Raw genomic sequence first — 16,104 nt, 5'->3', positions numbered from 1 at the left:
AGAACCATCAGGGAGGGGTTCAGACCAGCTTTGCGATCGTGGCGGGATAAGGGCTAAGGATGTACTTCAGCGGTGAACTCAGAGTTCAGTCTCAGTGTCACCGAGGGAAAAATGAAAACACAAACAAAAGCTCCACCATGACAGCTGATTTCACCCATCAACTTGGCTGGATTGAGGGATGCTTGGAATATTTGATAAATGACTTCTGGGGATGTTCATGAGAGTGTTCACACAGGAGAACCACAGTCTTGTGTGTACCTGCCCTGAGAGTGAGTAGGTATTATCCAGTCAGATGGGGCAAGTAAATTGTAAGAACAGAGGCACAAAAGCCCTCCCCTTCTTGTTCTTCTTTCAAAAGCAGATGTGGTTGCTACATCCCTTAGACCCGATTCCAGCTTCTTTAGACATTGACTGTGGATCTCACACTATTGTCAGGAGTATACCCAGCCTTCAGCCCCAGATGTAGGACCTGTCCCTAAGGCTCCTGTTTGAAGGCTTCTTGTACTTCGCCACTATCAGCTTCCCTTGGCTCTCCAGTTTGCAAATGGCTGTTATAGAATTTCAACCTCTTTGGTCATATAAGACAATAATGAGTCCTCTCATTAAAAAAATAAAACAAGAAGCACAATTTCTGAAAAATCATGAGTAAAACATTTTGAAAGACTGTAATTTTTCTCTCAATATTTAATTAAAATCATATTCATTATAGAAAGGAATAAATGGAAGTCTAGTTTTGTTGATTCTGTTGAACGAGCACATAGTTTGGTGTGGTTGACAGGTTCTCCATGTGTGAATAGGCTGGTCTGGAGTGCTTGATCTCCTGCTCCAGCCTCTTGAGACCTGGGATTAAAAGTGTATACTGTATACCAAGGGGCTGGAGAAATGGCTCAGTGGTTAAGAGCACTGGCTGCTCTTCCAGAGGACCCAGGTTCGATTCCCAGCAGCCACCTGACAGCTTACAACTGTCTGTGACTCCAGTTCCAGGGGATACGACACCCTCACACAGGCATACATGCAGACAAAATAGCAATGCACATAAAATAAAAAACAAATAATTTCTTAAAAAGTCTTGTGTACCAAGACTGTCTGGACACATTGTACCTAAACGTATTTACTTCCCCTGGAAAAGTCGGAAGCTGTAGAATGGTGTTGGCATGCTGGCTTTGGTGGGGGTGAACGACACGATTTCCATTATGCCAAGTTTATTTCAAGGAAAGTGAGAAGAATAGCAACTTTGCTAGTCTTGAGAGAATTGTTAAATGAGCTGTCCTAAAAAAAAAAAAAAATCCATTTGCAGTCTCTATCTCTGTTTCAAAACAAGGTCACACCACATAGTCAGGAAAGTCCAGGCTGGCTGCTCCCCTCTAACTCATGACCCTCCTGCCTGCACCTCCCGAGTGCTGGGATTATAGGAGTGTGCTACCACGCCCGGTACCTCCTCTTTCTCAGTAATTTACGGTGGTTATATCAGACATAGATCCCAACAACATAAGCTGTACTGGAGGTTGCAAATCATGAAAACACATGACCGTGTATTAGCTCACTGCCAAACCTTTTTTACCCTCTATTAAAAATACAACCTATATGTTTATCAGATAAGCATCTGTTTATGGTACACAAGTGAAAAAGGTACCCAACTGGCTTCCTGAATGACTCAAATGTATTTTAGCAAGTTAAGTAAAACCCATTTTAAAACACTGAGCAGTTTTGCAGCCTGATTCTTGTTACTCGTTTACAAGTCTGTGAACTCCTGTTGGGCTTCTTGTTGAAGCAAGGACCCTATTTGGGAATTTTTAAATTGGTCTTGTGTTTAAATGTTGTCTTTTTCAGGGCTGGGGATAGAGCTCAACAGCAGAGCGCCCACCTCCTGTGAGCAAGGTCTTAGGTTTAATCCCAAGCACCCGCCCCATCCCCAAAACATAAAGTCTTACTGATTTGATTTTTTTTTAAAAAAAGCTCCTCATACATTTTAATAATACTACTATTTGTTTAATAATCTTGTTGACTTTCACTCGACAAATTCCCATTTAATAGGTGAGTTAGAAAGTTAGCAATATTAGTGTTCTTACCTTGGTCCACATAGTGTTTTGTTTAGACTCATGGGTCACTATGGTTTCTGATCTCTCTGCTGTGTATGAACAGAGGGCATAAAAGAACACTAGAATATTTAATTTGGAAAAAAATACAATCACACAAAGAGTCCTATCTTAAACCTGTCATTGAGGAGGTTGCAGAGAGCTGTATTTACCATTTTCCCAAGGCTGTGGGCTAGCTGACTTTATTTTTGCTAGTATTATTTATGTACTAAAATAACTGAATAGAAACAATAAGGAATAATAAGATGGATCAACAGGACAGTCTTCTTGTTTGCCATGCCAGCCTGACAACCAAAGGTCCATTCCCAGAACTCCCGGTACTCACAGAAGATAACCAGTCCCAGAATTATCCTCTACCTCAATGTGTGTTCTATAACACAGTGCACATATTTGCACACAGATCTCTCTCCCTCTCCCTCTTTCTCTGTGTGTGTGTGTGTGTCTGTCTGTCTATCTGTTTGTCTGTCTCTCTCATATACATACACAATAAAATTTTTTAAAAAATAAAAAATAAAGGTAAAAACTAAGCTGGAGTCTACTCCATTCACGATGTATTGTTATATTCACTTTCCATTTACATTCTGTGAGGAAAAAGCTATGGCATTAGTCAAAATGAGAACCAAACTGTCAGACTAATTCTCATTAGGTTGTATTAATAAAAGTGTGCTATTAAGATAAAAAAATTATTTTTGCCTGAGCAGGTATATTCCTTGGGGATTCAACTGTCATTTAAGAAAAGTGTGTCTTATTTGCTACGTACAATAATTTAAGTTTCTATAGAATTAGATTATAGTGCTTAAAATGTTAAACGTTCCATTGGTTGCAGAAAGATCAAAGAAAAGGAAGGGGGAAAACTCATTTCTGGATACTGAAGAACCGGCCTGCTTCCATTTTAGGCTTAGAGTAATGGCAAACTAAGTCCATTCATGTTTAAGATTAAACCTCTGTTTCTTGAGGATGAGGCGGTACCCAACCCGTAACCTTAACTGTACTGTCAGCTCCAGAGATGCCAACCTTGCCTCTGTCTCAAAAAGGTGCTTGGGACCATCTTGCAACCCTACCTTTGTTTCCAAACGTTCCATCACTACCTGTTGTGATGACTACATGGTTTTGCCCGCCTTACAATCATGTCTTTGTGGCAGAAGTGACTAACTTGTTGAGATGTCCTGTTTCTGTAACCCCACCTATGTTGCCCACCAAAGCCCCCATTTGGAAAACTACTACCTCATAGCTATTAAAAACTTAGTCTTTCTCACAGCCCATGCTGGCCTCTTGAACCCCACTGTAGGAGGAGGCAGCCCATGTACACCAATAAAAAGGCTTGTTTAAGTTAATTTGCTCCCTTTAATTCATTTGGCCAAGATGATTTGGGTTGGTCTTTCTCCCCAATCCTTGGGATTAGCAATACCTCTGTACTGACTAGGTTTATTTTATTTTTTTTATTTTATTTTTTTATTTTTTGGTCAACTTGACAAAATCTAGAATCACAAGAGAGGAGGGACTCTCAAATGAGAAAATGTGTAAGATCTAGCTGAAAGGCATTTTCTTAATTAGTGATCAGTGTGGGAGGGCTCAGTCTATTGTGGGTGGGGCCAATCTGGGCTGATGGTCCTGGGTCTATAAGAAAGCAGGCTGAACAAGCCATGAGGAACAATCTAGGAAGCAGCTCCTGTTTCTGGGTTCCTACCCAGACTTCCTTCAGTGTTGCACAGTGATATGGAAGTGCAAGCTAAGTAAGCACTTTCCTCCCCAAGTTGCTGTTTGGTTATGTTTCGTTGCAGCAACAGAGACCCTAAGACACCTCTATATGTTAGATATTTCTTCTGAGATTTCTCTTGTGTGGCAGATTAGTTACACTTTACCAGTAAGGACTGGAGTCGATAGCTAAGAGTACATATGGCATTTACTGGACAGAAGGTGGCATCTAATTAAAAACAAAATGGAGGTCCAGAGAGATGGCTCAGGGCTTAAGAGCACGGGCTGCTCTTCCAGAGGCTCTGGGTTCAATTCCCAGCCCGGCGGCTCACAACTGTCTGTAACTCCTGTTTTAGGACATGTGCCACCCTCATTCAAACACACATGCAGGCAAAACACTGAAAATAACAATAAACTTTAAAAAACATACTTTTTTTTGTAGGTTGCTGTTACAACATTCATTTAAAATATTGCTACGGGTTAATAGAAATTGTAAAGAACCAAATAATTAAAATGCAAGATATGTATGCAAAATTTCAATTAAAGTCCACAATCACTAGCTAAGAGCCAAAGAAAGGCACCATACCCAATAAAATAAAATACTACAAAGAAGTTGGTAATCTTCAGTTTATCAAAAACATGGGTTTCTTATTTCGTGTCCCTTTATCAATCAAGAAAAACTTTTTTGAATGTTCTATAACATACATATAAAATAAGTTATAAATATACATCATAAACTTGTAACAGTAGCTGAAAATATAATACACGTCTATCAACAGGGAATGGGTAGGATGTTATGGTGGGTTGAATAAAAATGGCCCCCATGTGCTCCTGTATTTGAATATCTGCCTCCCACTTAGAAAGAATTAAGAGGTGTGGCCTTGTCATTGGGGATGAACTTTTAGGTTTCAAAAGCCCCTGCCATTCTCAGTCAGCTTCCTCTGTCTCTTGCTTGTGGATCAAGAGGAAAGTTTTTAACTACTTCTGCAGCACCATGCCTGCCTGCTGCTACCCCTCCAACCCCCCACTGATGGTCATGTACTCTAACCCTCTGGAACCATGAGCCACAAATTAAATGCCTTTTATAAGTTGCCTTGGTCATGGTGTTTTGTCAACACCATAGAAAAGTAACAAAGACATTAGTTGGTACCAGACAGCGGGCTCTTGCTGGGACAGGCCTGACCATGTGGGTTATTGTGGAAGAATATAGACTTTGGAACTTTGGACTGAGAAAGCAGTTGGATGCTAAGTAGTGCCACAAACTGATGACTAAGCATTCAAACACACGAGCCTATGAAGGCCATTCTTAATCAAATCACCACAGGCATGTTTTGAGAAATTATTCCTGAATATGTGTGATGTCTACATGAGCCACATGTATGTAGGTCAGAGGACAACTTGAAACAATCAGTTCTCTCCTTCCATCATGTGGGTCCTGGAGACAGGACTCAACCAGGCTTTGACAGCAAGTGCCTTCAACCTGCTTAACCATCTAAGCTGGTCCGTGGTGTGCTTTGACCAGAGACTTCTTCCCTTTGGTAGTTGAGCACCCATATTCCCAACTATTTAAAAATACGTAAAGGTAAAACATAATTCACAGTTTTTATATACTTCATGATTTCAATTGATTCTTGAAGTTGCTTTTCTTTTAAAATTATTTCAGGGGCAGATATGGTAAGTATACACAACGAAGAAGAAAACTCATTTATACTGGACACTTTACAAAAGCGATGGAAAGGCCCAGATGACCTCCTGCTAGGCATGTTTTATGACACTGATGGTAAGTGGTGTTTGCTCTGCAAGACATGATTTTTTTTTTAAAGTTAGTAAGACATACAATGTTTGGTTCTTTAATTCCCTAGACAAGTGATCTTCAACCCCCCTAACCCTTTAATACACCTCCTCATGTTGCAGTGACCCCCAGCCATAAAACTTTCCTTGTATGACTGTAATTTAGCTACTGTTAGGCTGGTCTTGAACTCAGAGATCTACCTGCCTCTGCCTCCAAAACTCTGAGATTAAGGCATGCACCACCACCACCTGACTATAAATTTTGTTACTATACAAAACTACAAAGCACATGTATTTTATAGTGCCTATATAATTTATAAAGTCATATAACATGTAATATGCAGTATGTATGTACACACAAACATAAATATTAATCACATTTTAAATGTCATGAAATGACTGTGGTTATTAATATTTAACTATTTTAAGTTATTTCACCAAAATGTTTTTCTTCACAAAGAAATGGTACCTTTTCCAGAATCCTCTTAAAACCAATCCCCTTGGTGACTATAAATATGATATAGCATTCCTTCTACAACTTTTAATCCTACAACCAAAAATTAGACCATTAAATATCTTAAGTTCCTACGTTTAATGAAAATATCTTCCTTTGGGTCACAATACCTTTGAAAACTATCATGATCCTTACTTGACAGATGCAAGTTTCAAGTGGTTTGATAATTCAAGTATGACATTCGACAAGTGGGCAGATCAAGATGGTGAAGACCTAGTTGACACCTGTGGTTACCTGTACACCAAGACAGGTGAATGGAGAAAAGGAAATTGTGAGATTTCTTCTGTGGCTGGAACACTTTGCAAAACAGCAAGTAAGCCTGACCATCTTTTCTCCAATCTAGGAGGGATGGGGAACACAGGGCTAGTTTTTAATACATTTCTTAGGCATACTATGTCTCACAAACAGGGATTAAGACCTCAGAACATAGCATGGCTGTGTGCTAGTCTCTTGAAAGCCAAGTGGTTCTCTTACATTTCAAAAGTGAAGCCAGATCATGTGAAGCAGACATAATTTAATTCTATGTGCCTAGTCTTAGGAGTTCCTAAGAGCCCATGCATTACTTCTGTTTTTCAAAAGAATTTCCATGTTCTCTTGGCTGTGCTTTGACTAAAAAGTAGTAAACAAGAATAATGCACAGTCTTAAAATATTTATGTTACTTTACTTTCAGGAATTAGATTCTCTACAAAACTAGTATGTTTGTTTAGGTAAACAAAATGGCACTAAAATTACATCACATTTCATTATGTACTCTATTAGAATATATTTATCTGATTTATTAAAGTTTACTTTAACAAAATTAACAAGTTCTACAATTTTCACATTTGGTAAAAACTGAATATAATTTGTTACAAAATTCTGAATAACTATTTTCTCAGTGAACAAGTGTAAACACTTATAAGTATTACTCAATAGGTCCCCAACTCACACTAGTTTTATAGAAGTAGTATCCCAACTTTAAACGTTTTTGTTTTATTGTATTTATGTGTATGGGTGTTGTGCGCTGGGACTGCAGAGAAGGCTCGGTGCTAAAGATCACTGCAGTTCTTCCAGAGGACCCTAGTTTAATTCCCAGCACCCACCTAGCAGCCACAGCTGTCTGTAACTCCAATCCTAGGGAATCTAATGCTCTGTTCTGGCCTCCAAGAGCACCTGTGCAGAGACGTGCATACAGGCAAGGCACCCATATATAAAAACAAAACTCAAAACCATTGTCTTCTGACCTTTACATAGTGAAATCACCCCCACACTCACCCCCACAATCACCCTCACACACACACGTGCAAACTGGATCTTTCCGTTTACTGTGTTTGAAAGCATCATTATATAAAACAGATACTAACTCAAGTATACCAGAAACAGAGGCTGGAGAGATGGCTCAGAGATTTTAAGAGCATTTGTTGCTCTTGCAGAGGACCTAATTTTGGTTCCCAGCACATACAGAGCCAGTTCCAGGTCTTCTGGATGCATCTTCTAACCTCCACTGAGTGCTCTTCCAGAGGTCCTGAGTTCAATTCCCAGCAATCACATGGTGGCTCACAGACATCTGTAATGGGATCCGATGCCTCTTCTGGTGTGTCTGAAATCAGTGTGCTCACATAAATAAAATAAATTAAAACAAAATAAACCACTGAGCAATTCCACAACTGTTTAATTCTACATTTTCCACAGACTTCACAACCTGAATTTTGTTTCTCTCATCTATTAGTATATTTTGTGATGCTCCTTTATCTTTTTTCTAGCAACCGAGTCAATGTATTTTTGAAACAGGTAAGACAGAAACTTGATGAAGCAGTAGAGATGGGGATATTAACCTCACAGAGTATCCATTTTAAAGAACTATATATAAAGTAAATCTTATAAGGCATCCTTAAAATTCTTAATTTTGATTTTTCTTTTGCATTTTAGTCCCATATGACAAGAAGTATTTATCAGGTAAGTTAACATTCAAATTATAACATTTTCATACATTAAAAAATATATTTAAGGGCTGGAGAGATGGCTCAGTGGTGAAGAGCACTGACTGCTCTTCCAGAGGTCATGAGTTCAATTCCCAGCAACCACATGGTGGCTCACAACCATCTTTAATGGGATTCTATGCCCTCTTCTGGTGTGTATGAAGAGAGCGACAGTGTATTTACACAAAACAAATAAATATTTAAAAATGGTTTTAAAATCCTGTAACACTATATTTTTTTTTCTGACATGTTAAGTAAGATCCTACTGTAGACCCACTTAAAATATTATATAACATAAAGAAATTTTATCAGAATATAGAAAATTCTTAAAGTAAAACATCACATTAGTGGCTGGTAAGATGTTATATTAGGGTGAAAGGCACTGGCTGCTATTCCAGGGGACCCAGGTTCAATTCCCAGCACCACATGATTATTCAAAACCTTCTGTGACTCCAGTTCAGGGGATTTGATAGCCTTCTGGCCTCTGTGGACATCAGGCGTGTGGGCAGTTCACTAACATGCAGTCAGAACACCCATACACATAGAATAAAAATTAAATTCAAAAGACATGGCATTTAAAGTAAATTATGCATGTAATGACTGCTTTTAAGTAATGTCTTTTTCTGTGGAATTGTTAATGTTTTTGTGGGAAAGGGCTATATGCTGGTTAAAGGTTTCACCTCACAGTTATAAGTACAGTTCGCAAAGAATATGTTAAACTTTAAATGTTTAAACTTAAGACTCAAACTTGTGTTTGGGTTTTTGTTTTCAAGACAAACTAGCTGTCCTGGAACTCACTCTGTAGACCAGACTGGCTTAGAACGCATACATCCATCTGCCTCTGCCTCCTAAGTGCTGGGACTAAAAGCATGAACTACCACTGCCTGATTTAAATGCAGTTTCAAAGAGGAGCATGATTTGAATTTCAAACTATATATGGCAAACGTGGCCCCCATCTGCCTTTCTGTATCCTACCCTTCTTGGACACCATTCTATGCAATTTCTTCTTTAACTTCTCTAAGCAGAAGGATGCGGGATGTGGGAGTAATGCAAGAAGTTGAAGCTTGTGACTTACTTTGCCTCTCTTATTCATGAATAGCTTTGTGATTTTCTTTTCAACTCAGTACCTATATATAAATTGGTTGGACTGCATTCCCTGCCAATACATAGATATATATTAACCAGTGTGACACTTCTGCTTGCTTGTTTTCATGTTTACTATTATAAACAATGCTTCAATTAGTCAATCACCTTGCACAAGTATATGCTTATCTAGAGTCAGTAAATTCGATACACTGGTCTTGGAATAGAGCTGCACTACTTTGCATTCCCAGTAACAATGTGTATCTCTTGTGAAAGTGTCTGAATTTCATCAAGTAGTAATTTCTAACCTCAGGATCATTAGGTATAATTAACAAGGCAACATGCACTCTTGAATGCCACTTGATGTTTTATGCATCCGCCAGTAGACCTGTCAGTCAAATCAAGAGTTACTATTCCCACCGCACGTTCTCCTCCTTCCCTATGAAGAGTCTCTTCCACCACCCAAACACTGGAGTCTACCTTGTTAACATATCAATTGTATAATTTTGCTGCACTTTCATTTCTACACAGGTGTGCTTCTCACTGATCACAAGTAATTGGTTTTGTATCCTCCTCCAGGAACTCCTGATTAGTCACTGTTCTGACCCCCATGAATGCAATTATCTGGCTAATTTCACTGGACTCTTCCTCCCCATTCCAATACCTAACACCAGAGTTCTTGAACTTCTTCGTAGTCTGTATTCTGTGCGTTTTTGTTTACTGTTTATCTCACTGTGTAGCCCTGGAATTTTACATGCAGATCAAACTGACCACGAACTAACACTGACCCACCTTTTGCCTTTGCTTCTCCAGTTACATCACGTATTTCTCTGGTTTTCACGATGGGACTTAATGTTGATCTGTTTACACATAACCCCTCCTCCCAACTCTTTAGCTGAATGTTTATAGACATTTGCCCTTGCTTTCTAATGTTTAATTTCTACTCTGGAATGAATAAAATCTATAAACATTTTCGCCTTGACCAACATTCTTAAAACATATGCCCCAAAATGTGCTTATGTCTTGTAACAGCTGTTTAGTTAGAAACCATGTACATTTTCAGTGGCAAATCTGTCACAGTGCCACTGGTGAGGCGCTGGAGTACTTCATACTCGCAGGATGGTAGAGTCCGTTTCCCCGCCTCCGATCATTCACGTGGGTGTATACTGAACTTACTTTGTAGTTCTCAGATCTTGGGTAATTCTAGATTTTCCTTTGTGAAACGTTTGTCCAAATCTTTTTACCACAATTCTACTAGGTTGTTCTTACTGATGCCATTTCTGTGAAGGAAATCATTAATATCACAGCCAGCGGACCATTAGACCCCACTTGATGGCCTTGTTTAAGACCACTTGTTCAAGAGAACAGTAGGTGTGAATTTAAAACCTTGGTTCAGAGTAAGGAAAGGAAAAAGGATGTAAGCAACACACACACAAAATGAGACTCAGAACACAGAACTGAGATGTTTTAATTGAAAGTTTCAAGTATGGCTATTTTTCTCACATACGCAAATTAAAAACAAAACTGCACACCACAGCATGCACACAGGTCAGAGGACAACATGCAGGGCTCAGTTCTCTCCCCTCCACTATGTGGACCTGGGTTCTTTCTCAGCCTTGGCAAGAACCGTTTACTCATGGAGCCACTGTGTCTACCCAGGACCAATACCACTAATAAAGACAATGTAACATTTTCTCATCAGTTGGGAAATTCTTCACAGAAACACAAAGAGATGACAGTGCTTCAAATGCAGGGTTTCCAACCTGTACACCCAGTTCCTGAATTTTGTCTTTTCTTGTTGCAGATAACCACATTTTAATACCGACCCTGGTGATAGCTAGCACAGTAACCCTGGCAGTTTTGGGAGCGATCATCTGGTTCCTCTATAGAAGAAATGCGCGCTCGGGCTTTACCTCTTTTTCACCCGCACCACAATCACCTTACGGTGATGACTGTGCTCTGGTGGTTGCAGAAGATGATGAATACACTGCTCAGATGGACTAAGAGTTTGGTGACATCAGACAATAACTTCCTGTGCAAGATTTTCATATAAAAGTTGCTACAGAAAACTGAAGCTTTTATGGTATTCCTTATTCTTATAACAATATTTTCATGTATTCAATGTGACAACACATTAACCTTCTGATTAAAAAGTAGGGGTCAGCAAAGGAACAAGCACAGATCTAATTTACAAGTTTTCTTGTAGTTCTCATTTGAGTAAATGAAAGCTCCAAGTACAATAAAGCTGGCAAGCCACTTGCTCTTCTTTATTGTGCCTTCCATTTGTGACACTATCCTTTAGTGATCTACTCCTTACCAAAGCCACCACCATCCAGCTGGACCTAGCCCGTGTAAGGAGCTAGCAGCTGTCTTACTGGCTACAGTGATAATCACTTCTTAGGTGTTTCCCTGTAAGAGAAACATAATAATAATCCATACTCCACGCTTGTTCATAATTTCATCCCTTTTATAGATTACTTGGGACTAGTATTTATTTATAATCAAATATGTTATAGATTCTGTGCCTTTGCTTAAGACAGATAACAAGAGCTGAAGGCATATCCAGCTGAAGAGATGAAGAGATGGTTCAGGTATCTGCTGCTCTTGTAGAGAATCTGGGCTCCATTACAAACATGTCAGCTCCCAATAATCTCTAACTATATACAGTCCCAGGAGACCCAATGGCTTCTCTAGCTCCGAAGACACAGCATGGGCAAAGCTCAGAGTCACACATGCAGGCCAGACACTCAAGACATACAATAAACTTGAGAAAATATTTCAAAACCATTGTATAAAATAAAAGTTGAAATTTTAATTAAATTCTTTTCTAAGGTGTTTAGGATTTTTCATTGATGACCAGTTTAAAAGGAAAAGAGTTCAAACTAAAATAAATCAATCAGTATCACTTTATTTCAAGCCAAGGTTTTACATTAACACCAACAAACTAAATATAGGCAAACTGTTCATTCACATTTGACAAAGTACATGGTTTCTATTTAGGTTTTGAAAATTGTTTGTTGCCACAGCATTGGACCAATCTGAAACCACCTTCAAGTGTAAATGTCTATCCAAGGGATGTGGACAGTGGAGATCGTTATGCAAGTTTACACAGCTCATGACCATAGTGCAAACTCATTAATGTCGAATAAGTAATTTATCTGTTTTGCAAAGGTAGTGAAAAATATTAACAATCATCAAATAAATGCTCAGAATTATCAAGGAATAGCTAAAAATGGTCAGGATCCAAATAGGTTATTTATATTTCTCTATAAAGAAGTGACAACACTAAAAACACATTGAAAACCAGTGTTTTAAACTTCGAATGTGGGCTTTAAAAAAATATTCTGTTAACTTGAGATTTTCAGTAATTTTTAACCAAGTATCATTTGACTGACAGTTCTGATATAATTTACAGCTGTAATATTCCTGAAAGGAATATGTACATACCATGGCCTATCAAATATAATCTGCATTTTTTGCAAATCAATACAAAAGTTATCCATCATTACACTACATCTTTTACATACTTTTTTCTTAAAAATTATGTTTTATTGCTAAGTGGATTTAGAATTCAAATTAAATTTGGAAACCTAATAATGCTCTTCAAACTTCCCATTCTTTAAAAAAAAAATTTTAAACACTGGAAGTAAATGATTATCAAAATGTGGCTGTAACTTAAGGCATTTAAAGAGGAAAACTAATTAGGTGCCATTGGCATTTATTTCAAAAGTACATTTTATCTGACTTTTTTTTTTTTTTTCACTAGCAAGAGACTAACTAATACACAAACATTTTTTCCATAAATATGACTACAGTAATTGTAACACAGAAAAAAGTTGATGAGCATTGCTTAGATATTTAAAACAAGGGTAATGCTTTCCCACTCACCAAGAAAAAATGATTTTGATTACAGATTATAAACATGAGATTTGCTGGCCAGTGTTAAAAGGTCCAGCTCAAGAATTTCAGTTCAGCAATACTTGAGAATGAATATATATTTACATTTATACATGTATATATATTCATTTTATGTATAGTCAATTAATCTACTAGGCATTACCCCATGAAATTATTCATACTTAATTGCCAGTTTCAATAAACATGTTCACAGATCATCCATTTGTCTTAAATGAAGTTAGGCAATAGCAAGCGTTCTGTCATGAGTTCCATCTTCAGAATTCATCCTCTGAAGCTGTTGAAAGAAAAACAGGATGATCAAGAATAATTTTTAAAGGGGATGATAATGACTTGTAAACATGAAGCCAGAACAGCAATGACTGGTAAAACAAAAATCCCAATTTAGTATACTGTTTGGTCAAAATGGTGAGTTATCATGATAGTGTTAGGGTGGTCCGACTGTGGGTGATGCCCATTCACAATGTCCCCACCCCCAAATCTTTTGGATGTTATATAGTTTCTATATAATGAAATGCTTAAAAATGTGGTTTAAGAGCATCTTTTAAAAAATGTTTTCTGAGACCAGCTTGTGTTCATAGTAGCTAATGATATGTATATAAACATACACCAGAGGAGAAGTGAATGTAAGGCAAGTGCTCTCACACACCTGAGTAGAATCTGGCTTATTACCGCTGCATGTTTGATGCATCCGATGAGAATGAAAAAAAATGTACATAGAATAACAGGTTATGGATGTTCTCGCAATTTACATCAGAGCTATGTCTATACAATGCCATGGAGAAAGCTCTATCGAGTAAGTAAAGCTTTATATAGACACAGCCTACTTAAAGTAATCGGATTCAGAAAAAAACAAAACAAAACAAAAAACCGAAACCACCACCAACAAAAAAAACCTGCTGTTGAGATCATCCCCCTGTCTCCAAAGTCTAAGAAACATTTTTATAACATTTCTGACCTTCATTCATTCAATGGCCATTAGTGACAAGATTTAATATAAAGCATCCTGGGATGTTTTTAGGATAATCAAGGTAATGAGCTATTTGTTATACAACCTGCTTTATATGTTAGGGAAAATCTAGTTCTTTCAAATAAACATCTAACTAATCTTTTCACTATCATCAGAGCAGATAAGCTTAATGTAAACCTTATGAAGATTATAAAGTAAAAGAACCAAAAACAAAAAACCAGTGATAGTAATTCCAATTGGCTTCCTTAATCTAGCATACTGGGTCAACCTAGATACGGACCAGGAAAAAATGTTAACATTTTAAGTGACATAAACCCTGTTGTTAAACTCTACATCACAGGATCACACTGAAGCAAATGTCATTTTTTAGGTGACTGATTCCATGGAAGCGATTCAGCTACTTTTCAGAACACAGCAATGCTCTAGTCATCTGAGATCCATCTGAGGCACTGCTGTTATCCATTGTTAGTTGAATTTGTATAATTTTATTTCCATGTTTCTCTTTTCCCACATGTATGGAAAAGACCATGTTATGTTTAGGAAATTATATTTTAAATGAGAATATTTTAAAGTGAGAAATCTTTAGAGGAAACATGATAAAACAGATGACCACCACATCTTCCAAAACAGAAATTATAATTTTCAGAAACAAAAGCAAAACTATTTTATTATCCAATAAGGTGTTTTGGGTTTTGTTGGTTTAGTTTGGTTTTTCCAGACAGGGTTTTTCTGTATCCCTGGCTGTCTTGGAATTTGCTTTGTAGACCAGGTTGGCCTGGCCTCTCAAGTGTTGGGATTAAAGGTGTGGGCCACCATGGCCAGCTCCAATGAAATAGTTTTATTAAGGTTATAAAGTTAAAAAAGCAAAAACAAAAAAAAGTAAATACTAATTTACTTTCTTTACTTTCCTATATGATAATTTTTAAGAAACCTGAAAATGTGCTGTCCAAACGTATTTCAAATCCTGTTTAAAAACTACAACTAGTACAGATGTAACACTATATCTAAGGAAGTAAAAGGTTTTAATGAAGATCACCAAGAATGCCAGCCTTCTTCTAAAGACGCTCTTACACATCTTCTAGATAACGGGTGTTCTGTAGGTGGAAATGCATAACCAACACAAAAAATATGTATTTAAAGCACTCAAGGCTGGAATGCAAACTTGTTGCTCTGATGAAGAGTAAAGTGGTATATATCAGGTGGGTTTAATCTTTCCCCAAAACTGTTCTAAAGCCAATTTTGTCCCGCCTGGCATGAGGCACACAGATGTGCTGTAATGACTGTAAGCCAACAGGCTGCAGAGATGCCTGTGACCTGGGCATGCGTCTTTGCTGAGTCTGACAACATGCTCTGAGGCAATTTCAGTTAAAGGTCCACAAAGAACTATCTGTAAATAAAAGAACAACAAAGAAAACCATTTTCTTATGAGCTCTGGCTCCTTTTCCTTATTTTCCTAGTACCAAACACAAGACTAAAGAAATTCTTTCATTATCTGACACTAAATAGAAAGTTTCATATTTTTTCATATATTCAAAATATAAAGCCTTAACAAGTATGATTTAGTTAGTAATTAAGTTTGTTTTCCTTTTAATCACAAATAATAAAAGTCAGTGGTTTATTTAAAATATCAGTGATTAAAATTACTACCTTCCACACCTTAAACTTAAAAATAAATAAATAAATAAACCCTTATGGCCCAAATCAGCAATCCTAAGTAGTATTATGCCCAAAGCCAAAGCTCCACTTGGTAGAAAAGAGTATACTTAAAGGTTTTTGTTCTGTGGGTTTAATTTGCAAAAGTACATTCAACAAGTCTGGGGAGGGAAAATTCCACCTACTTTCGAGATCTTCCATATGTGCCTGAAGAGTTCTTGCAAGGTTAATAAACTAGAAACAATGCAGAAAGAAATATAGTAGTTTAAATGTTGCAAATGGATCTAAAGAGAATCAGTATAGGAGATTTATTTCTACGTAAGAAGTCAAACACCACTTTAATCCTTTAAACAAAGGTCTTCCCCAACAACAAAAATTAAAACATTAAGGGTATATAGTATATTACGTTTATAATCATTATTAATCAT

The 16,104-nt window shown here is 37.4% G+C and overlaps 2 protein-coding genes across 6 annotated transcripts in view; one reads left to right on the top strand and one right to left on the bottom strand.

The window, feature by feature from the left end:
* The window catches only part of CD302 (CD302 molecule), a 31,350-nt gene extending 19,481 nt beyond the window's left edge, over positions 1-11,869 (top strand). For both annotated transcript variants that reach the window (XM_080927004.1, XM_080927003.1), the window contains exons 3-6: positions 5,455-5,571; positions 6,239-6,409; positions 8,006-8,032; positions 10,943-11,869. In XM_080927004.1, coding sequence (XP_080783130.1) covers positions 5,455-5,571; positions 6,239-6,409; positions 8,006-8,032; positions 10,943-11,142 — 515 coding nt within the window. In that variant the 3' untranslated portion in view covers positions 11,143-11,869. The remainder of the gene's footprint in view (positions 1-5,454; positions 5,572-6,238; positions 6,410-8,005; positions 8,033-10,942) is intronic.
* Positions 11,870-12,026: 157 nt separating this feature from the next.
* MARCHF7 (membrane associated ring-CH-type finger 7) overlaps positions 12,027-16,104 on the bottom strand; it is a 37,157-nt gene continuing 33,079 nt past the window's right edge. For 2 of the 4 annotated variants that reach the window (XM_080927916.1, XM_080927917.1), the window contains exon 9: positions 12,027-15,910. In XM_080927916.1, the coding sequence (XP_080784042.1) occupies positions 15,734-15,910 (177 nt within the window). In that variant the 3' untranslated portion in view covers positions 12,027-15,733. The remainder of the gene's footprint in view (positions 15,911-16,104) is intronic. The other 2 variants (XM_080927918.1, XM_080927919.1) reach the window with 2 other exon arrangements.

This window comes from Micromys minutus, assembly GCF_963924665.1.
Source record: "Micromys minutus genome assembly, chromosome: 13".
Taxonomy (NCBI): domain Eukaryota; kingdom Metazoa; phylum Chordata; class Mammalia; order Rodentia; family Muridae; genus Micromys; species Micromys minutus.
This window is presented reverse-complemented; position numbering and strand designations above follow the sequence as displayed.